The following is a 21,492-nucleotide window of genomic DNA, read 5'->3' on the forward strand; positions in this document are numbered from 1 at the left end:
GCGCTTACCCGCCGGCCAATGACGGCCGGCGCCGGAGGGAAGGAGGCGGAGCCTGTGCGGCGAGGTGGGGCGCCGTTGCCAGGGGGACGCAGCTGCGCCTCAGGGACTCTTCTCTCCCAGTCTTCCCTGGCGGGACGGCGGGGCGGCCGCAGCGTCTAGAGGCGTCCTGAGGGGCCGGCCCGGCTCCTCCCCACGTGACAGCGGGCCGGGCCTGGGCAGAAGAGGGGGTTTTGTTCTGCGCAGTCTCATCGCGAGTCTGCCGTGCGGCGGGCTGGGAATGGAAGCGGGCTCGAGCTCCTCCCAAAGCGCCAGTCACCGCGTACCACTGTGAGCCAGGCACTGCGCCGGCTCCTGCTCCCCTCCCCCTTAACAATGGGGGCCGTCACGGACGTAGCGCTTCAAGGTTTGCAAAGCGCCTTACAAGAGTCCCTCACAACTCCGGGAGGGAGGGGCCGCTGCGCTCTCCCTCTAACAACCGGGAACCGGGGCAGAAGGGAAGTGTCTGCCTTTGGATTCGAACTCGGGACTCGTCCAGCCTCGTGTATTGTGGCCAAGCTGCCGCTGGAATGGGGGGAGGGCCGAAGGGTCATCCCAAGGGGGTGCCGGGGAGCGCGTTCTCCTGAATCTTGAAGGGGCCCGTGGGAGCAGAGCCAGGCAGTGCGTGTGCCTGGGCAGTGGGGGATGGGAGAGCCCACTGTGGCGGGGGCAGAGCACTTAACAGGGAGCCCCAAGCCCACAATCAGCAGGCAAGCCCTTGGAGATATCCAGACCATCCCTTCCCTACCCAGTGCTCGGAGGGGGCCACTTCTATAAAATGGGAATAATTTCTGCCCTACCCAATAAGGTGGGTGGACACAGAATCTCCTGGGCAATCACCTCCCCCCACCCCCACTTTTCAGGCCTCTGCAGGGGTAACTGCTGTTGGACATGGGGAAAACAGCACAGACATAAGGAAACTAAGTTTTTATTAAGGCATAAGACAGTATCTTTAAAAATATCTTCTAAATCTGTTGGCAGATCCCAGTTCATAAGATTATAATCTAAAAAATCATTTGTAAAAAACCTTTTGGAACTCAGTTCTCATGGGAACTAAATTATACATGGTGAGGTTCCAGGCCAGCCCAAAAAAACCTCTTTATAACTCATATTTTAGGTATTAATGGACAGTATTAACCCAAGTCTTTTTCCAGGGAAAGCACATATTCCCTTGAAAGTCTAATTCTGCAAAGTTGAAATGCATTTCACATTAGCTTTTATATTTAAAACTAATTTTTTCCTTTGTTCATTTACAGAAGCATTGATTCCACAGCACAATCTTTTAAGATGCTGTGCTAAATGCTAGGTGCCACCAGTTCCAAAACAGTACTGTAGGCTGCCAAAAGATTTGCCCAATGTTAATTGCTAACTTATAGTAATGGGTGTCTTTCTTGAATAGCAGTTAAAAACCTCTCCCATCAAATGCCAGTTAAAAGGCAAGATATCATGTTGAGAATCTTGCACAAAAAAGGCCCTACTTGGGGCAAGAAGCCCTGGATTCAAGCTGAAAGCTCTTCTACATATTCAAAGGGGGAGACCTGACACCCTATATCAGCTATTTTATCCTCTGGGAAGTTGCCACCATCTGTAAAAAAAAGACCAATCCAAAAAAAGCTGGACTTCCTCCAGGAGGAGCATCTGGTCTCGACGACAAGAGGATGGCACCCAAATTGCCAAGCACCTACATTCCTAAGCCAAGTGGGAATGAGTTCAAGGGCTTTTTCCAAGAGTTTCACTAAATGGGATGCCATTGGTCACACAGCTCTTTCTAAATCAAATGGACAGCTGAGGCTGGGGGAGGGGCAGAGAATGGATCCCATGAGCTGGAACTTGAGCCAATGAGCCAAAACAGGTCACCAAGAACCCAAAAAATTTGGGGAACATTTGCCCCATCACTCATTCTTCTTTGGGGGAAACCAGACCCAAGGAGTTTATTTGAGGTTCTTGACCAAATCAATTAAGAAGCAGGGCTAAAATTTTTAGCCAGTCTTCCTTCCATTAAAGCTGGCTGGGGGGGAGGGGATGGCAGGGAGAGAAGGGCCACTTCAGAATAGCTTGGTCTTCCCTTCACACTGAGGGAGTAAAGGTCTATTAAATATATGGGTCTATATCCCCAGGGCAGAAGGGCACCACAGGGACCCAGAGGTCCCCTGAAGAGCTAAGACCTTTATGGGGGAAGAATGGCTATGACTTGGATCAGCATAGTGCCTACAAAGATATTTTACAGCAGGAAGTGTACACTGACTGAATCATCAAAGTTCTCAATTTCGCACTGAACAACCTTTAGCACACAATAGGTACTTATGAGTCAAAAGCAAACGGACAACATTCTGTAACATTATAGGGTTATAGAAATATACACAATGAGAATCAACCTAATATTTTTCCTATTTCTAACAGACATTCCACTTGCCAATTACTTCACCAGGTTTTACATCTCTCTAGGTGGGCTGCCTCGAATTTTTTCTCGTAATTAAAAATGTTATCTAATAGTTTATTTTATCTGCTTAGCAAATCCAGACTTTTCTTAAATTTCTCCAAAATAAATAAGAATGTTTCTTTCTCAAAGGGAGAAGAGTGTGAAGCAAGAAGACAGACACTATCTGCCTTCCTTCCTGTCTTTCCATGTGGGAATGGGCACGAATTATCTTTTCATGTCTGAGACTGTCACATACCCTCTGTCAAATTTGCCCATTTTTCTTCTGCCAGGGGAAGGTAAAGCCACTGAGAATGCTTGTGTTTATTTCTTGTTCACCAAAACAACATTCGATGCACAAAAATCATTGTTTCTAAGACAGTGAATGCACGGTGTTGTCAGAAGGATCCAAGCTCTAGAAGAAGCTGGTGCTCAAGGCTCACCTGTATTAACCCTTAATTGATGGCTCCTCTGGATAATCCATTCAGTGGGTGTATTGGGAAAATCTGTTGCAAAAACAAATCTTTGGCTACGCAGGAAAGGTCCTCCGAGCTTAGGTGCCCTGGGAGCTTGTCCTTAGGGTAAGACATTACCCAGAGATACAATAACTACCAACCATCTTCAAAGGAGAGCAGAGTCTGGGCAAAAAACAGACCTCATTTAAGGTAATCCACTGCCATGAGTTTTAGAACATCCATGTTTATGATCTCCTAGAAAAAAGCTTTTGAAGACGTGGTGGGCAAATTACAGAATGGCAATGATCCCTTTGAAAAGGAGGGGCCTTGGTGCAGTGAGCCTCCATCTCTTGCAGAGATAGGCCCCACATGGCAACGGCTGGCTGGGTGAACAGTAGAAAGAAAGCAGGAAGCAGTTTATAAAAGTCACTGGTGAGGGCAGAGTGTCTCTCCAAATTTAATCCTGTCGTCTAGTGTGTCTTACCGATGAGAAAACGCTCTCTGAAAACTTCGTTTCTGGCCTCTGTTTTGAAACTTGTCATTCCTGTTGAAGCCCCCACCACCGCGGCCACCACGGCCGCCGCCTCCACCCCAGCCACCACGGCCACCTCCACCCCGGCCACCGCCGTGCCTCTGGTTCCGGAAGTTAGAGAAGCCTCTGCCTTCATCGGGCTGTTGCTCCAGCTCAGGTCTCTCAGTGGCCACAGAAAGCTGCCAGCGCCTCGAGTCCTGCCATTGGTCCTGGGGAAACAAGATATATTTCTAGGCACTGTCTGAAGAAAAGCCAGCACCTCTCAGCCTCCCAAAGAACGCCCGCCTCTACTAGAGGTCCAACCCCGAGCTGAGCTTGCTTTCCCCGGCTTCCATGAGCACCTGATGGACTATACAAACGGTTCTGATCACAAAAGCACAATGGGAAACTGCCCTCCATCTACTTTGGAAAAGGAGCCTTCATTCCCAAGCCATTTGGCTGGATCCAAAGGCCACATTTGCCCTCACTATGCCCTCAATCAGCCTGATCAGAAGGCAAGATGACAATACCTGGAATGTCTTTACTTCTGCAGCAGGGACATCAAAACAAACACCCTGAAAAGGAAGAAACATGATGAAGCATTTCATAAAAGAATCTTTGAGCAAGGCTGGGTAAGCCTCAGACCAGCATTCTAGTGCCCACAGTCCAGAGCTCATCCTCGTGCCATACACGAAAGAGCTGAGATCACCATCCAAAAGACAATGCGTGAGCCAAACACACAGGACTGACTTCTAATGTGGAGCTTCTCCCTAAAGCCATTCCCAAGCGTGTGAGCGGCCCTACTAAACTAATGTATCTCACTCATACCACAGAGAGCCTGTGTGGAGGAGTGAGATACCCTAACAGCAATGGGGGTCCCCAGGCCAGTGTCGCAGATTTGCGAAAGAATTCACAGTTCAAGTTTTTGAGTGAGGTTTGGTAAAAAAAAAAAAAAATAGGCTTATTTTCACTGAGAAGCTCTTTGTCTCAGTGAGCTAGTTCCTGATTAGGAAGTTGGTAAAGATTGGGGTACACGGTTTTGATTTTATTTAACTTTCTATGGCCTGGACTAATTTCCAGATCAATAAAGGGTGGGGATTATTTCCCAAGACAGACTAATTTCCAGATCAATTGAAGGTGCGAAGAGGTTGAGGTTTAGGAGGGGATCATTTTAGGAATTTTCCCAGAGGCTGGGAGGAGTTGAGACTCTGGGTTTTTCTAACTCAGCCTCCTCCCCTGCCCCCAAACAAAGATCAGAGGGACACAAGAGTCCTATTACACCACTTGGACCATACCACATGAATGGGATCTTCCATTCAATCAGGATTCTACAAGGAGCTGCAGGCAGAAATATCCTACTGTCCTATTAACTCATAAGAAAGATATCGAGAAGAAGGATGAGTCAAGGGGCCCAAGCTCAAAGCACAGCTCCTGATACGTGGCACCCTGATGACCCCAGTTATGTCCCTCAGGCTGTATAATGAGGGGTAGACTCTGGCCTAGAGCTCCTGCCACTTAGGACCTTTCAGCTACTTTTGTCTTCCTATGAAGAGCTAGAAAGAAAAGGCAGGCTTTCTTTTCCAAGGAAGGATCATATAGGTCATAAAACTCATTCTGATACAAAAAGGTCAAATGCTGCTCTCAACTCCAATCCATAGAAGACCCTCCAGGTTTCAGTGTTTTTACTTGGGTCTTAAATGTTCTTAGCATGCATCAACCCAAGCACAGCACCCCCAACTCTCCCCTCCATTGCCTTTTCTTGTTCCTATCCTGGTCGGGGGGACCTGGGCTGAGGCTTTTCACTCATTTCCAAGCTCCTGGGGGCCTCCATCCATAGGAGAGAAGGCCTACACCACTCCCCATGAGCAGCAAACCCCCCCCCCCTCAAGACGCCCACCTTGTCAGCAGTCCCAGCCTTACCATTTTCCCCTTAAGGAAGGTCATCCGGGTCACTTTGTCATCGATCTCTTCCCCCAGCTGCTCTTTCAATCCTCTCCAGGCATAGCCAATGTTATGCATCTCGATGGAGCACTGCAAGACCATTGTCACAAAGCCCTGGCGGGGAACGGAAACAGTTACGACCTGAAGGAGTGACTGTCCTACTCCCAGAGAGCACTGCAAGCAGCAACTCTCTCCCAACGTGAAAGCCGGCCTTTAAGAAGATCTTCTTAGCAGAGGGACTGAATCACATGCACCTGAATGGTGTTTTTTTTTGTTTTTTTTTTAAAGAAATGCACATTTTTGTTTTTCTTCCCGGGTTATTTTTACCTTCTGAATCCAATTCTCCCTGTGCAACAAGAAAACTGTGTGGTTCTGCACACATAGATTGTATCTAGGATATACTACGACATATTCAATATATATAGGACTGCTTGCCATCTAGGGGAGGGGGTGGAGGGTGGGAGGGAAAAATCGGAACAGAAGAGAGTGCAAGGGATAATGTTGTGAAAAATTACCCTGGTATGGGCTCTGTCAATAAAAAGTTATTATAATAAAAAAAAAAAAATAATAAAGGAAGAATCCAAAAAAAAAATGCACATATGGCAGCTAGATGGCGCTACAATGGGTCAGCACCTGCCTGGAGTCAGCCTCCTGATGAGTTCAAATCTGCCTTCAGACATTTAATGCTTACTAGCTGTGTGACCTTGGGTAGCTCACTTAAGCCTAATTGCCTCGTGCAAAAAAAAAAAAAAAAAAAAAAAAAAAAGTAAAAGAGAAAAAAATGCACAGGAATGCTTTATGTGTAAGACAAAGCACAGGGAGTCGATAACATGATCCAGGACACCCTCCCACTACCTCAAAGGTGGGAATCACAACTTCAGGCATCTCACCACATCAGAGTTGATCAGGGAACGCTGTTCGACAGTGGTTGCCCCTGAGATGTGGGCTAAGGCTGCAGCCAGTGCTTCCACGGCCCCCTTCTCATCAATCAGCTTCTGAGCAGTCTGTCTGAAGTTGTTAATGGCCGCAGGAGGCACCGAATCCAAAAACCTATGAATTTATCAACAGCAGATTGTTTTCAGAAAGGACTGCAAATGTTCAGCACCCCAGGAAGATTTTAAAGCTGGGATCTAGAATTATACAAAGCTGGTATTTGTCTTGTACCAAGCCATCTCAGCCAACCAGTGTTCTGACATGGATTCAATCATTCTTGTCATCTTTTAAGAGATGAGGAAACTGAGGGCTTGAGCAGATAAGAGAATCTCAGTCCAGGGACACAAACTAGTAACAACTGTTTGTGGGGAAAGAGGGAGTGAGGGGTGAGGTGAACTCAAGAACCAAGTCTTTCTAGACTTCAAAGGCAGCTTTTCCTCTCCCTGCCCCCACAGCCTCCAGGGGATGCCTGAATAACAGAAGTGTGGTAGCTTGAAGTCACTGCTCCCCTTTGCCAGTCCCACCTCCTGGCACACCTGGCAGCCATGTGCCCTTAGCTGTTAGTAAAGCAGTGATCCCCAGAGCACCTCACCTTGAAGAGACCTCCAGGGATCTGCTCAAGCCAGGGTTGCAAATGGATAATCACAGCTCTTCTTTTTCCTGCTGGGTGAGAGCCTCCTTCACCCACAACTGTGCTCCTGTCACAGAATCCCTGCTAAACTAGGGGACAATTGGTACTCACACTAATCTAACATAGGAGGCTCCCATGAGCTATCTAGGTGTCAACTCTCAAACTGGCAAAATCTTTAAGCCTTAACAATAAAATAGTAGGTTGACATTTTCAGTAACTGGTCTCTGGCAAGGCAGGAGAGGGGCATAGAGACATTCAGAGATTATAGACAAGTACAAATGGATTGGAGCAGGAGGAGGTTGAACTGGGGACTCCTGCCTCTGAGCCACCCCCCAGCATACGCCCTCACTGTTTCCTGGCTTGGGGGCTCAGCCAGAGACCAAAGACCTGAGAGAGCCACTCTCTGCCTCCTCCCCAGAAGGAGCCAATTCTTGGGATGACCTGACTAGGTCCATAGAAAGGGAGCCCATTCTAAGTCATAATCATTCCAAACTATTCAAGATTCATTTGATTTCTCCTCCAGCTAACTGCTTTTATTTGTCTTTGTAAAAAACAGATTCATTTCTCCAAATCCTTACAACAAAGAATATTGGGGACAATTAACTCCAGCCAACCGAGCAATGCCACATGATCATTGTGACAACATCCACATCCCCAAGCCCGTACACACCTGATGGCGTCTTTGCTGGATGCTTTAATGATTTCAGAAGCACTGGGAACACCCACCCGTTTGAAAGTGATCCCCTACAAGACAGATCAAAAGAGACATAACGTTAACTTTCCACTGTGAACATCACCTAAAGAAGCTATGATGAGAACTCCTGTCTCAACTGTTTTCCACAAGACATAAATGTCAAGATGTGCCCATCATCACCACAACCCAGAAAACAGCCTCCCACTTTAAGATGACCATTTTGCAGTTGTGAATCCAAATGCCTAAGCTGCTGGCAAAACAGAAAACCAAAGTTCTTCCGACTGTCTCCAGATCACAGGATGACAAATCAACATTCATTCCTCTAACCATCAGCTTTTGGGGACCCTGCCCAAGGGCTGAGGGATGGGAAGCTGAACGAGGTGCCCAAGGAGGGCTTCTGGGACACCTAGGAGCCCAACAAAAGGGATGTGCGCCTGCACTCACCGCCTGCCGCTCCACCTGTGCCAGCTGGTGCTGTTCCTTCTTCTGATAAAAGCAAATGCAGATCCCAGTCCGGCCAGCTCGACCTGTACGCCCCGAACGATGAATGTAGGACTCCACATCCTAGGGCAACAAAATGGAGAAGTGACATTTGGAAAAAATGGGGGGAAAAAAATCTCCCAAGACGAGCCCACAGAGAACCAGCAGATGAAGAGAAAATGGCATCTTAATTAGGTGATCCCAAAAGCATGAATGAGAAAATCAACTCGAAAAATCAACTGTTTTGCAAATACTCAAATCACTTGAGTTTAATGACATTACTTTCTTTCTTTCTTTTTTTTTTTTTAATTTAATAGCCTTTTATTTACATGATATATACATGGGTAATTTTACAGCATTAACAATTGCCAAACCTCTTGTTCCAATTTTTCACCTCTTACCCCCCCCACCCCCTCCCCTAGATGGCAGGATGACCAGTAGATGTTAAATATATTAAAATATAAATTAGATACACAATAAGTATACCCGACCAAAACGTTATTTTGCTGTAGAAAAAGAATCAGACTCTGAAATATTGTACAATTAGCTTGTGAAGGAAATCAAAAATGCAGGTGAATGACATTACTTTCTATCAAAGAAAATAAAAATGAACATTTTTTAAGTCAAAGAATTTATTTTAAGACTATTGATTTATTCCCTCAGTTAATATCAAAATAAATTTTCTGACTTGTAAGGGTTTATGAACTTGCTTTTAAAATAACTAACACAGACCCCAAGTATCAAGGGACTAAAACTAGAAATCAGTCTTAGTGAAATTAGCTTTAGACCAGGATCTTACACCACATGAGAATTCAATGAGAAACAGCTGAGATATGCAAGGTCACCTTATGAACAAATTAGAGGAACCTTTCACAGAGATGGAAATTCTCGAACAAGCAAGGGAACAGATGCTCACAGGTCAAAAAATGGACAATTCGGATTTTATAAAATGGAATGGTTTTTACAAATAAAATCAACAGTTAAAACGAGAAGTTAAACAGTTGACTAAGAAAATCTTTGCAGCAATTTTCTGAGAGGTCTCATTTCCAAAATAGACAGGGAACAGATAGGATGTCCTGAAAGCCTCTTGTAGCACTGAGGAAAATGATTCATTTTAGATCCCTACTTCAGCCCTAATTTTAGACCCCTAAATCAGCCCTAATTAATTTGATAGAATATCAAGGTTCTGAATATAAGGTCCTAAGGCTGTGAACTGCAGATTCTAAGTTCCCTTGCTTTACTATAAGAAGTTAGCTAAAGGCCCTCCACCTCTGTTTTGCCTTGTCATTGTGACCGTACCCAACATGGCATAGATCACACAACTACAGGGAAAGTCCCCCCAAATAATTTTACTTCCAGATGACCATTCTAAGACCACTTAGGTCACTGATTGTGACAGCTTATAACATTTCCTTCTGCCCAAATTAAGGAAATCTATCCATCTTATGTGGACATAATTCCTTATTTCACTCAACTTATGACCCTACTGACACACTATTTTGCTAATTCAGTGGAATTATTATGTATTTGATATAGCTGTTATGGAATGACTGGACATCAAGCCCTGTAAAAACTGGGACCTGGAAGAAGGAAGCATCTCAAGTTGTGAGGAAAATCTGAAGTCCACTTCATTACTGGAGATTACAGATCCTTTAATAAAGTGCCATTGGCTCAGACCTTTGCTTATTGTAATTTTAATCTCCACACACCTTGTGTAATAAGAGAGTTATTTCCCAAGGAGAAAGTAGCCAAACGATATAAAACAGTTCTGAAGAGAAAAGCTATCAGCAACAATTTGGAAAAAATAAAACTGAGTATCCCACAACCCATCAAGTTAGAAAAGATTAAAAAAAAAATTTGTTGGTGGTCTCACTTAACCTGTTTGGTTAAGCAAAGTAATGCTGTGTTAGAGAAGCTGTGAACTGGTCCATCCATCTAGAAAGCCATTTGAAAATGCCCCCCAAAAGTCACCCAAAAGATTGGGACCATGCATACCCTGTTGCCCCAATTTTATCACTGGTAGGCATATGTCATAAAAAGAACTAAAGAAAGAAAGCCCTTATGAGGCATATATAAAATTACCATGGAAACTAAAGATGTGCTCATCATTTGAGAATCGTTGAATAAATGGAATATTACTACATGGTAAAAGAAAAAGGGGGAGATGCTGAGAAATTTGGAAAAACCAGGATGACAATGCAGAAGGAAGACAATCATTTCCACATTGTGACCACTGTTAAAACCTGACCAATAAAAATGAACACCCACTACTGTAGTGGACCAAGGACAGCTTTTCCCCACTCTGAGAGTGGGGAAGACAGAGCCTATCCAGAGATAGGAGAAGGAGCAAAGGTGCAGAATGACACAGGCATTTGGGGAGGTGACCAATGCCTGACTGTGCTGGGAGTCCTCAAGGGAGTCTTTCTGCAGGAGGAAGAGGGGTGCAAAAGCAGTCAAGAAAGAAAGCACCAAACAAGGCAGGCAAGTTCAGAAAGGGAGAAATGAGTAGGATGGCTCTGGGAGCAGCCAGTAACCAGGAGCAACCTAATGCCCATGATTACATCTCATTGTTGCTCCTCTTTGCCTTTTCTATTTGTACAGAGGAAATGTTCTCACCGTTCAGAAAAAGGAAGCCTGCAGATCGGCTCTTACCTTGGGAGGAGAACTCTGGATAACCAGGTCAACCTCGGGAATGTCCAAGCCCCGAGCAGCCACATTGGTGGCCACCAGGACACCAAATTTGCCATTCCGGAAACCCTGAAGGGTAATTTCCCTTTGTTTCTGTGGAATATCTCCATGCAATGACTGTGCATCCTGCCAAGGCAATAGACATGGTTTAAGTAAGAAACCAAAGGATTTGAACTGCTAAATTTAAATAGCTGATTTCTTTACATGGAGCCCCCACAGCAGCTGGGCCCACCAGTTTCTGTCTGAAAATTAGAGAAAACAGTGCCACTTGTAGCCACACACTCAAACAGGCCAAGTAGAACAGAAAGAGCCCATGGCCCAGAACCTGTGGAACCAAGCTCAAGTTCTGTGACCCTGATCTTCTGTGGGTCCCCAATGATTCCATGAAGAACAGTGTCTGCTTTTGGTCACAAGCGTCTCTACGTTTCCTGCATGAGCCGTGATGATGGTTGGGAGAAGAAACAAAGCAGCCCGACACCGGGGACCCCCACAGGGATTTCTACATTCGCTTATTCCTGCTCAGTCATGTCTTAGGTGGCGATGGAAACTCTCCTCCACTTCCTAGGCTGAGGAGCGATTCCTACCTGTTTTATTGACTCATTCAGGGAGAGTTCCTGAGCCTCCTTCTTGGTCTCACAGAAGATGATGGTTCGTCCGTGACTCCCACTGTAGACCTGGATGACGTCGCCAATGACTGCTGCCCTCTGAGACCAGTGGCAATTGATGGCCAGATGCTTGGAGGAGAAGGAAAAGGGGATCAATGCCTTGTCTGAGGGGATCCAGAAGCCAATGGCTAGTCACAGGGAGCTGAGCAGTCTGACATTAAACTGAGCATGAGGGCAGGGGACTGACTGTCTTACATCACTCTGTGTATCCCTCACATTAAGCCCCGAGCCTGGCACATAGTGAGTGATGGATAAATGCCAAATGAATGGCTGGCAGAGTGCTACTCTCTGTTCTTGTGCTGCATTGATTAGCCGGTACCCTCAGGCTATTAAATATCATGAGACCAATCAAGAAAATAGGAGAGAAGAAGGTACGAGTCAGAGCAGGCATTTTTAGGCTTGTTTGGGTCTAGGACCCCCGGGGAGCCATCTGGAGAAGCCTACACATTCTTGTTGAAGATGCAGTTATACAACATGGGAAATACAAGTTCCCAGATCTCAGCTTCCACAGGTGGATGGGTGGACAATGAGACAAAAGGAACTTAAGCCCCAGAAATTACAGAGGGCACTATGATGAGCCTTCTGGCTACTGTCAGAACCCCCTCCTACTGTCTGGCTGGACAAAGCAATGCACTGGGTCAGCATGGCTGGCATTGGAAGGCGGAGCCCAAGGGCTTCTTCAGGATCTTTGGCATTGTCCAGACTTAGATCAATGGGGCAAAATGGCTAATCTGGGCAAAGGAGCCTGAGGACAAGCTCTGCCAGGGCTTTCTCCTGCTCATTTGCTGAACTGAAATAATCTACTCTAATTTTCTCTTATTTTTTTCTCCACTTAATCCCTCCTCGTTATGCTGATACTGGCTCGGCACAAATCCTGTCTCTGACCCTTCCTAGCTGGATCGTTGGGCCTCAGTTCCCTCATCCCAACGCCTCCCAGGTCCATCATGGGGACCAAGTGAGATGCTAGAAAGTCCATCAGTTGCGGCAGCAAAGATGTCATGGGAGAATAAATACAAAAATGAGTAAAAACGCCATTACAGCCACCATTCCTCTGGGGCTCGCCTGACCATCCTTTCTGATCTCTTCCCTCCCCATTTGTGACAAGAGCCCTTATCTCAGATCTCCAGGCAAGAATGTATTCCTAGTAGCTACTGGTACTTAGCTGCCCTCACAGCCACTGGGTAATGGGTACAATCAAAACCAAGTCAAGGGAAAAACACAAGCAGCAGAGAAGCCACAGAGAGTTAGCAAACAATTGCTTCTGAGACTTAAGTCAAATGCCAAGAACTTCAATGGGATTAAGATTCCGGAACCAAATACAAGAAGATCTTTTTATTTCTGTTTTCAAGATAGGCTCTGTCTGTCCTTGCTGTCTCCAACTCCTCCAGCCCCCGATCACTCACCTCCACAGTCACTGCAGCCTTCTGTGTCTTCTTCCCAATGAGGTCGACTTGCTCATAAGTAGATTTCATGTATTTCTTAGCAACATCGTACACCCAGTGAGGACAAGTGGCAGAAAAGAGCAAGGTCTGGGGGTTGTCTTCCGAATCTTTAAAAAAGAAAAATTGCATCACTCTACAAGGATGAAAAGGAAAAGGACTCTGACCCAGCATTGGAAGGTGTGCTTGTGGCTACCAGGGCAGGTGAAAAAGCAAGAGCAAGAAGATGCCTTGGAAATGTTGCAGTCCAATGTCTTCTCTTAAAAGATGGGGAAAGCAGCACCCACCTAAGAGCCGGCAGCCCCTATGACAAAGGGTAGCATGGCACCCCAGCTCAGGACCCCAAACCACACCTCTGGGGCTGATGGAGAGGCAGTCCACTTTTCCTCCCTGACCTGGTTTCTACGCTACTCGCTAGTCCACCCTCTCCTCCATTATAACAAGCTCTTGCATTTACCAGCCTTTACTTACCTTTCTTATATGCCACCGTTAAAATTTCTTCCACCTGCTCAGCAAAGCCCATGTCCAGCATCTGGTCCACTTCGTCCAGCACAACGTGCTGCACTTTGGAGAGGTCAAGCCGGCCATTCTGCAGATGGTCCTTGATGCGCCCTGGAGTGCCCACCAGGATATCGATGCCCCTCCGAATGAGATCAACTGTCAAGGAACCAGAGGAGGCAGTTGTTCCCAGGGTTCCTTTTGCCTCGTGCTTCCCCCTACCACAGGATCCCAGGCAAGCAGAAGAGTCACCACCTTGCCTCCACCCCTATGCCACTGGTACTCACTCTGGCCATTATAGGGCGTTCCCCCATAGAAACAGGCCACTGTCAACTTCCTGGTGATGTCGCTGAAGTCTTTGCTGACTTGGATCGACAGCTCCCTGGTTGGAGCCAGGACCAGGATCTAGGCGAGAAGATTCAGGTCGAAGCCCATCACGACAGCCATACCCAAGGAACCCGAAGCGCGACAGGCCCCAGTCACCCCCCCATCCCATGCTCCCTCTTCTGTGGCAGCAGATCACGTTCCCCACCCCCACTCCCCAGACCCAGACCGGCAGGGAGGGGGACTGCCATGACTTTGAGAAGGGGGAAAGGAATAAGCACTTATTAAGCACCAAAACTGCCTGGCCCTGAGGTAAACACTTTACAAATCCTCTCCTGGGACCAACACAACCACCCTTTCATTATCCCCATTTGACAGATGAAAAATCGGAGGCAAACCGCACTTTGGTGGCTTGCCCAGGGTCCCCCAGCTACTAAATGTCTGAGGCTGGTACTGAGCTCTGCTGTGCCTGACTCCAGGCCGCAGCTGATCCACCCCGCCTATGCAGTGACCATGGGCCCCAGTCCTGGGAGCCAAGAAGCAGAAGCAGCTGCCCGAGGCCCTGATAGCCACTCAGAGACTCATGGTCATCTTTTGAGGAATATATATGGGACAATAGAGATTTCTGCTTTTAGAAGCAACTGAGAAGTTCCCAGGACAAGGGTCTGGCCAGGCAGCAAGCCTCTGGGGGCCACACTCACCTTTGGTGCACGGCCTCTTGCTCGGGGCTGAGTGTCTCCCTGAAGTTTTTCAATTAAGGGAATGGCAAAAGAGAATGTCTTCCCCGTCCCTGTCCGGGCTTGAGCAATTAGGTCCTTCCCACTGGACACGTGGTGAAATGTCTTTGCTTGTATAGGAAACAGGTAGGTCACCCCGCGGGCTGGGAAAGAATCCAATTCATTTTTTAAATGACCAGGCAATGCACCAGAGCAACCTACCTTGTGATCAGCTTCATCCCACCACCTCCACTTCTGTTATATGATATCAGGCAAGTTCTTTCTCCCAAAATCACCATAAACTGCCAGCCATTCAGTTGGCATTTATTCCATCACTCACTATGTGCCAGGCTCGGTGCTTAACGTGAGGGATACACAGAGTGATGTAAGACAGTCAGTCCCCTGCCCTCATGCTCAGTTAAAAATCTCCCCAGCGAAACTTGCTTTCTGACAACTATGATATGCTCAGGGGAAGTGGGCAGACATGAATGAGTGGCAGTCTGCACCACTGGAGACATCTAAACCAAGGAGACCAACTCTGCACACCCTCAAGATCCCACTGGTCTTTTCTTCCACACTTTCAGAGTGTGTGTTTTACTCTGGTCCCCTACAGAAAACCTAGGAACAGCGAACTTGTTTTCTTTGTGCAAAACCCAACATTATGCATGAATAGAGTAGGACTCCCACAGCAAACAATAAAACTGTTTATCACCCCCTGCCCCAGATTTCCTGCTCTCTTAAATGTTCTATCTCCCTGTTATAGACTGTCTGCTTCTGAGAAAAGAAACTGTCTTTCTAAGTGGATTTGTATTCCTGGGGCTCACCAGGGAGCTTAGGGCACAATAAATGCTTAACAGAGGTTAGTTGACTTTTTTTTTTTTTGATGATTTTTATTGTCCATTGCTAGACTACTGTCCAATATCCTGTGACGATTTTGCAATTCTACCAGCAACAAATATGTTAACCTGTTTTTTCTACTCCCTATGTTCTTGTGGGTATAGGAAGGATTTTACTGTTTTAGGAGGATCCCAAATTTAGGGCTACAAGGCCCCTCAGAGATCCACCGAGAAGAAACCAGGGTCTAGACAGGGGAAGAGAGTTGGCCACAATAATTTACACCTCCAGAATGCCCAGCATTTTCTACCACCAAGGACTATTGAAACAGACTCCCTTACTGGGACATCTGGGATTTTAAGGGACCTCACCCGAGCCTGACTTCTACTACAGCACCTGAAAAGAGAGACCACCTCATCAATGAAGACCATCTCTTTCTCAACATGACAATTAGTTGCTAATAAAACTACCTTTGAGTAGTTGAATCGTCTCTTCGGAGATAGGGAAATTAGAGAATGCTCCTTCTTTCTGCTCTGCAGATAACTCCTGTTAAATTAAAGAACACTTCAGAAGGAGGATAAATGAAACCAATAGTTTCCGTAAGAATAACATAGTCCTTTCCCAAGAAAGTTGCAGAAGAGAGTTCCTTGAAGACAGACTTCACTTAGGCCATGTGATACATAGACTTTGTTTCATTATCTAACGGGAGAGAAATTAAACATCTTCACAAAAGAAAACCTAGACATTGATAGAGCAAGTCATACACACAACAGAAATGAGCTCTTTGATGATATGGATTGTTTTGTCTCCATACCCCCAGGGCCTGGCACACAGTAAATATCTGTAGATTAATTTAATATAAGGGATGTACTAAGATCCCCAAACATGACAGGACTACTCAAAACCAACCACATGCATAAAAACACCTCAAAGATCATTATTTAGCACACCATAAGTCAATCTACTTTTATCACTGGCAGAAGAGACAAAAAAATCAAGAACTCACTAGAAAACTTGAGATATTGGGACTTTGAAAACTCCACTGAGAATATTTTTAAAAAGCAATTAAGAATTGATTTCCAAGAGACCCGTGTTTGATATTTCTGCTTACCTCAAGGCAGAATTATCAATAAAGCAAACAACACCGATCAATTACCTCTATGTGACAAGAGAAACAGCCTTTAACTTCAGGGGATTTATAGTCTATCTAGGGAGACAGTATGTCTCACACACACAGACACACACAATCTCTCACTCTGATCTCTGAAGAAGAAGGCCCACGGAGGAAGGCCTGCAGCCATGGGGAACCCTGGCAGGCCCTTCTGGCTAGGCTGAGGAGCACAGAAAGGGAAATAATGTATAGCTCAACAAGCACAAGACAAGCTGGGAATTGTCAATCAAGAAGTCTGAATTTGATCCCAGAAGCAATAACCAGTCACTGGAATGATTTGAGCATATGCTCCCAAACCATAAACTCAAATAACTGGAAATAGAAGCTGTCACAAAATAACTTTCTCAAAAATCTGTTTGTCAAGCCCCTTCCAGAGGTTTCCTTTAAAGGCAAAGCCTCTGCAGTTAGTAGGTTCAAGAACCTGGCCACAACAGAAGCCCAGGACAGGTACCTCTAATACCAGATTACAGCAGCCTCTAGGCTTCTTCCAGAATCTGTTTTGTACCGTGTCTGGTGGTGTCTGGAGAAGCCAATGGACCTCTCCCACAAAATGTTCTCTAAGTAACTGTTAATTTCTGTTAAAGATTTAATGAAAACAAACATGCTGTGTTTTTTCTTACCTAAGCACATAGATTCAAGGTTAAGAACCCTAGCTCTAGGACAATGAAGGTTGGGGGGAAGGGAAGGAAGGAGGAACATGAATCTAAAACTCAGGTTAATTAATTCTTCTCAGATAAATCTTATCCCTAGAAAATGCCTGAAATGTAGTAAATCCACAAAATATCCAGTCCAAACATACCTCAGTGTCTTCAGCTTTTGAATCTTTATTTGCCTTCTTCTCATCTTTTTTAGGGTTCTCCAATTCTTGATCTTCATCATCTTCATCCTCATCTTCTCCATCATCATCATCATCATCATCATCATCATCACCTTTCAACTGTTTTGCAGGTCCAGCTTGCAACTTAGAACTAAGAGTATGGCTTTGTAATCCTTTATGAAGATGATTTTCCTGAATAAATACATATCAACATATAAATTAATCCCACCTTAAAGTAGGAACTAAAAACATGTAACCAAGCAGCAGTACAATAGTCTTTAAGACCACAGGGAGAACAGAGGAGAACACTGGGCAAAGATGACAGGCTACTCCAATCAGGGAGCAGGGCAAAAGTGCCCCAGGTCCCTAGGATAGTCCTGATGCTCAGTTCTGTGATTTAAGGACATTACAGCACCTAGAAGGGCTGGCCTTGCTCACAAAACCCATTTGTTGCAATTGTCTTTCCCCTAAACTTCTGATTTCGCAATCACCACTCTTGCAGAGTTCTACTTTGACCCCCCATTACTCCAATTTCAGGGCACAATCTCTGAGTTAGGGATCAAGAATCCTCAAAGATTCATTCTCCCTGAGGCTCAGATGGGGCAGAGGAAGCTGCCCTGGGCCTGGAGTCAAGAAGATTTCATTTAACTTTTGCCCCAAAAACTTAAGACATGACCTCTGACTCTGGGTCCTGGTTCCTCATCTATAGAATGAGAGGGCTGGAGCCAATGGCCACCAAGGCCCCTTCCAACTTTTAATCTCTAGGGAGAATCCTATGATTCTACTGCTACAATCTCATTGGCACTCACCTCCTCACCACATTTGTGACATAGAGATGAATTTGTCCCCTTAAGGCTGATGCTAGCCAAGTGCCAGTCTGGTTTTAAGAGATCAAAACCCAGCACACTCACAGAGAGAGGGGATCAGTTCATGCCTGAACATTCTCTTCCACTTATGATTAAGAGAGGGAAGGGGGCAGAGGAGGAGGGCAGGGAGAGGGCAGGCTTCTTCTGGGGCTGCAGTAGCAGATACTGGAGCCATCATCTAAACCGTAACCCAGAGGCCCCCACTCCCCTGCCCAGTGAGAACGGCCCATCACCTGCTCAGCCTCGCTGTCACTGTCACTGGACGACTCCTCCGAGTCAGACTCAGGTGAGTACTTCTGAGGGGGCAGTCCGTTGCTCAGCGACACCTTCTGTGGCTTTGGCTGTTTCTCTCCTGTGTCTCCATTCACTAATTTCTCCTTTTTGGCCTTCTTGGGTTTTTCAGAAAGTTCCGCTTTGTCTTTGCTCTTTTTGGCTTTAGGGCAGGCCTCCTCCTCCTCTTCCTCCTCTTTCATCCTTTTGGGTTCCTCCACAGCCCCCTCCTTGCTCTTTTTGGCCTTTTTGGGTTTTGGGGAGGAGTCTTCTTCTTCTGGGGACTGTTCTTTCTTCTTGATCTTTTTAGGCTTTGGAGAAATGACTTCTTCTGGCGGTTCCTCTCTTTTCATCTTTTTGGGCTTGGGGGAATCAAGTTCCTCAGTCTCCATCTGGGCCTTCTTTTCTGGTTTATCATTTTTTGATTTCTCTTTTTTATCTTTCTACAAAATTCAAAGATGAAACATAGAAGAGACACGTTAAGCCCAAACCTACTTTTTTTTTTTTTAAAAATAAGAAATATTGCCCAAGATCACAGAATTTAAATTCAAGTGCCCCCAGCTCCAAGTTCAGGCACATCCCCATGAATCATGCTGCCTCCCGCCATCCCCCACTAATTCTTTTTTGTTTGATTTGGTTATTTCACTCATGCTCAACTTTTCATGGCCCCAATTTTCTTGGCAAAGATACTACAGTGGTTGGTAATTTCTTTCTCTAGCTCATTTTACAGATGAGGATACTAGATCATACAGTTAATATGGGGAAGGGGGGACACATGAGGAGGAGGAGTGAGTCCAGCGGCAATCCAGCTTAAGCGACTTGCTCCTGGTCACACGGCTAGTAAGTGTTGAATGTCGGAGGCCGCATTTGAACTCGGGTCCTCCTGACTCCAAGGCTGGTGCTCTCACCAAACTACCTAGCTGCCCAACCTTTATGTATCTCCTCTTCTGAGAAGGAATGGGAGAGAAAGCCCACTACTCTTTACCACTCTTAATCCAGAAGAGTGCTGGGAAATGAAATAAAATGAAATACAGCAGTCCTATTTTTCTATTTTATTGCAAATCAAGAGCCGCAAGTGAATCATGTTTGTTCCAGGGACCTGTTTTGGCTAATAGGTATTAACGCCTCAGGGGACAGTGAGCTCATGGCTCAAAGACTCACCGCAATGTTGCATTTGGTAGGAACAAAGTCACCGTTCCTGGTAACTGACTGACAGAGATTGCTTCCACTCTGATGCTACCGCATGGTTTCCTACCAAAAGAGGTATATGGTATCTACACCTCACTCCCAATTCACTACCTGGATCCTGAAGGATAAACCGGCTACTCTACAGAAAGAGGTTTTGTGACTCTTCACTCAAGGAAGACCACCAAATTCCCAATTCTCATGGAATTTCTCCAGCCTTCTCCAAGCCATAATCTATGCAGAAAATGGACCAAATCTCCAACAATCTTATTATCAATGGGAATCTCTCTGCAACACTCCCACCCCCAACTCTTCCATCATCTCCCCTTAGTGCTTCCTATGGGATGCCAAGAGGCATAACCGGGCGCACTAACCACAAGGAACATCCTTTAAAGATACGTTATTTCACAAAAGTTCAAGTCCCACAGTAAGAAAGGGCAATCCCTCACAGTGCTCCTAATCTCCGGGCGTATCTGTTGGCCAAGCGGCAAAGTGCTCACCACGCGCACGCGAGAAAATGCGGCTGTTTGTAAACAAGAGTCCCAGCTCCCCTTTATCCGGGGTCTTTTTCGTTGCAATTAAGGCGTTTTCAATTTTCCTCAATTTCTAATCCCCAACGCCTAGGGCCTGAGAGCCGCTTCATAAAAGCGCGCTTCCCAACGAGCCCTCTCAGTGTTTAAGCGGTGTCCCCGGATGTGGCGACAGTTCTTAAGCACCCAGCTCCCGGGGCGTGGCACGCGGGGAGCGGCCCCGCCCCCGGCCCCGGGACGGCCGCCCATTGGCCAGCGGCTCCGAGCCGGCAGGGTGACGTAGGGCATCCCCCTCCGCGGCAGGGGAAGCATGTGCGGGTGCAGACCCGGTGCCGGGTCTGGCAAAAAGGCCCCAGGAGGGGAGGAGGAACCTCGGGGAGGGGGGGGGGAAGAGGGAGGGACGGGGTCTGTCCCGCGCCGGGGGCGAGGCTGGCCCGGGCCGGTTCCAGCTGCGGTGACAGCCGGCATCTGCCAGGCTCGCTGAGGCTCCATCTCCACACACGCCGCGCCCCGCAGCAGCCAGTAGCCGCTTAGGGCCCCTGGACTCGGTTTCTCCCTGTGTGACACGGGGCCCCGCCGCCTCCCTTGAACTCGGCCTCCTCCCAGGGCAATGCAGACGGGGGGCGCAGACCCTTCCAGCCGAGGGCGGCTCGAGGGCGTTAGGAGCCTCCGAGCGCCCTCCCCGCCTTGGGTCCACGTGGAGCCGGCGCCCGGCTGCCCCGCTCCCCCCCAACCCGTAGCTCGCTCCCCTCGCCTCGGCCCGAACTCCCTTCCCCCAGGCCCGCACCTTGTGTTTGTGCTTCCGCGTCTGCTCCGTCGCCTCCATGGCCGCCTCCGCCTCGCCTTCGGTCCCCGACAGAAGCTTACCGGGCATAGTCCCGTGGCCGCGAGCTCAAGCCGCAACGGACAACCGCGTGGAAAGAAAGCGGAGAGCCGGCGACGTCACTTCCGCCGAGGCAGGAAGGAGGAAGCGGGCGTGGCCTCCCGGCGAGCACGTGAGGGCTCCGGGCCCCCGGAAGTGCCGGGCCGGAGTCTGAGCGGGCGCGTGCGCTCTGCAAGCCCGGGGCTCCGTGGTGTTGTCCTGCGGCCGCTCCCGGCCCCCTGCTCCCGGCGGCTGGCAGCGCCCAGTAAATGCTGCTCTATTTGGGCTCCCTGTGCAAAACACCCGGGACTGCCGGCGGGGGGCGGGGACGGAGGCAGGGGCCGCCCAGGGGGCGGTCCCGGAAAGGACCCGGAATCGCGGGGTCCGCCCCCTGAGACCGCGGCGTGGAACTTCTGTGGGGACCCTGTGGCGCGGCGCCCTCACTTAACGGGAGAAGCAGCGTTCTCTGAGCCCCGATCATGCAGCCCCATTAAACAGCCCCCTCCCCCATATTCTCAGCGCGGCGGTTT

The 21,492-nt window shown here is 47.4% G+C and overlaps 1 protein-coding gene and 1 long non-coding RNA gene across 2 annotated transcripts; one reads left to right on the forward strand and one right to left on the reverse strand.

Moving 5' to 3' along the window:
- The first annotated feature begins 58 nt into the window (after positions 1-58).
- LOC116421985 lies at positions 59-3,086 on the forward strand. Its single transcript, XR_004232589.1, has 2 exons — positions 59-403; positions 2,606-3,086. It is a non-coding gene; the product is annotated as an uncharacterized LOC116421985 (long non-coding RNA).
- On the reverse strand, positions 949-21,065 carry DDX21 (DExD-box helicase 21). The gene is made up of 16 exons (XM_031956862.1): positions 20,888-21,065; positions 18,349-18,828; positions 17,232-17,441; positions 15,732-15,807; positions 14,413-14,591; positions 13,675-13,792; positions 13,361-13,546; positions 12,854-12,999; positions 11,370-11,519; positions 10,750-10,911; positions 8,062-8,181; positions 7,594-7,667; positions 6,250-6,409; positions 5,339-5,473; positions 3,949-3,993; positions 949-3,648 (listed from the first exon to the last, which is right to left on the reverse strand). The coding sequence occupies exons 1-16, from the start codon at positions 20,972-20,974 to the stop codon at positions 3,388-3,390; spliced, it is 2,589 nt and encodes an 862-aa protein (XP_031812722.1). The 5' UTR covers positions 20,975-21,065; the 3' UTR covers positions 949-3,387.
- Positions 21,066-21,492: the final 427 nt, after the last annotated feature.

Source organism: Sarcophilus harrisii, chromosome 2, assembly GCF_902635505.1.
Source record: "Sarcophilus harrisii chromosome 2, mSarHar1.11, whole genome shotgun sequence".
Classification (NCBI taxonomy): Eukaryota; Metazoa; Chordata; class Mammalia; order Dasyuromorphia; family Dasyuridae; genus Sarcophilus; species Sarcophilus harrisii.

Coding starts and splice junctions, on each gene's coding strand:
- DDX21 (XM_031956862.1), bottom strand. CDS start 20,974: ATGCCCGGTAAGCTTCTGTCGGGGACCGAAGGCGAGGCGGAGGCGGCC. Junction 18,829..20,887: donor CGCGGAAGCACAAACACAAG/GTGCGGGCCTGG, acceptor TGAATTTTGTAG/AAAGATAAAAAAGAGAAATC. Junction 6,410..7,593: donor TCCAGCAAAGACGCCATCAG/GTGTGTACGGGC, acceptor ATAAATTCATAG/GTTTTTGGATTCGGTGCCTC.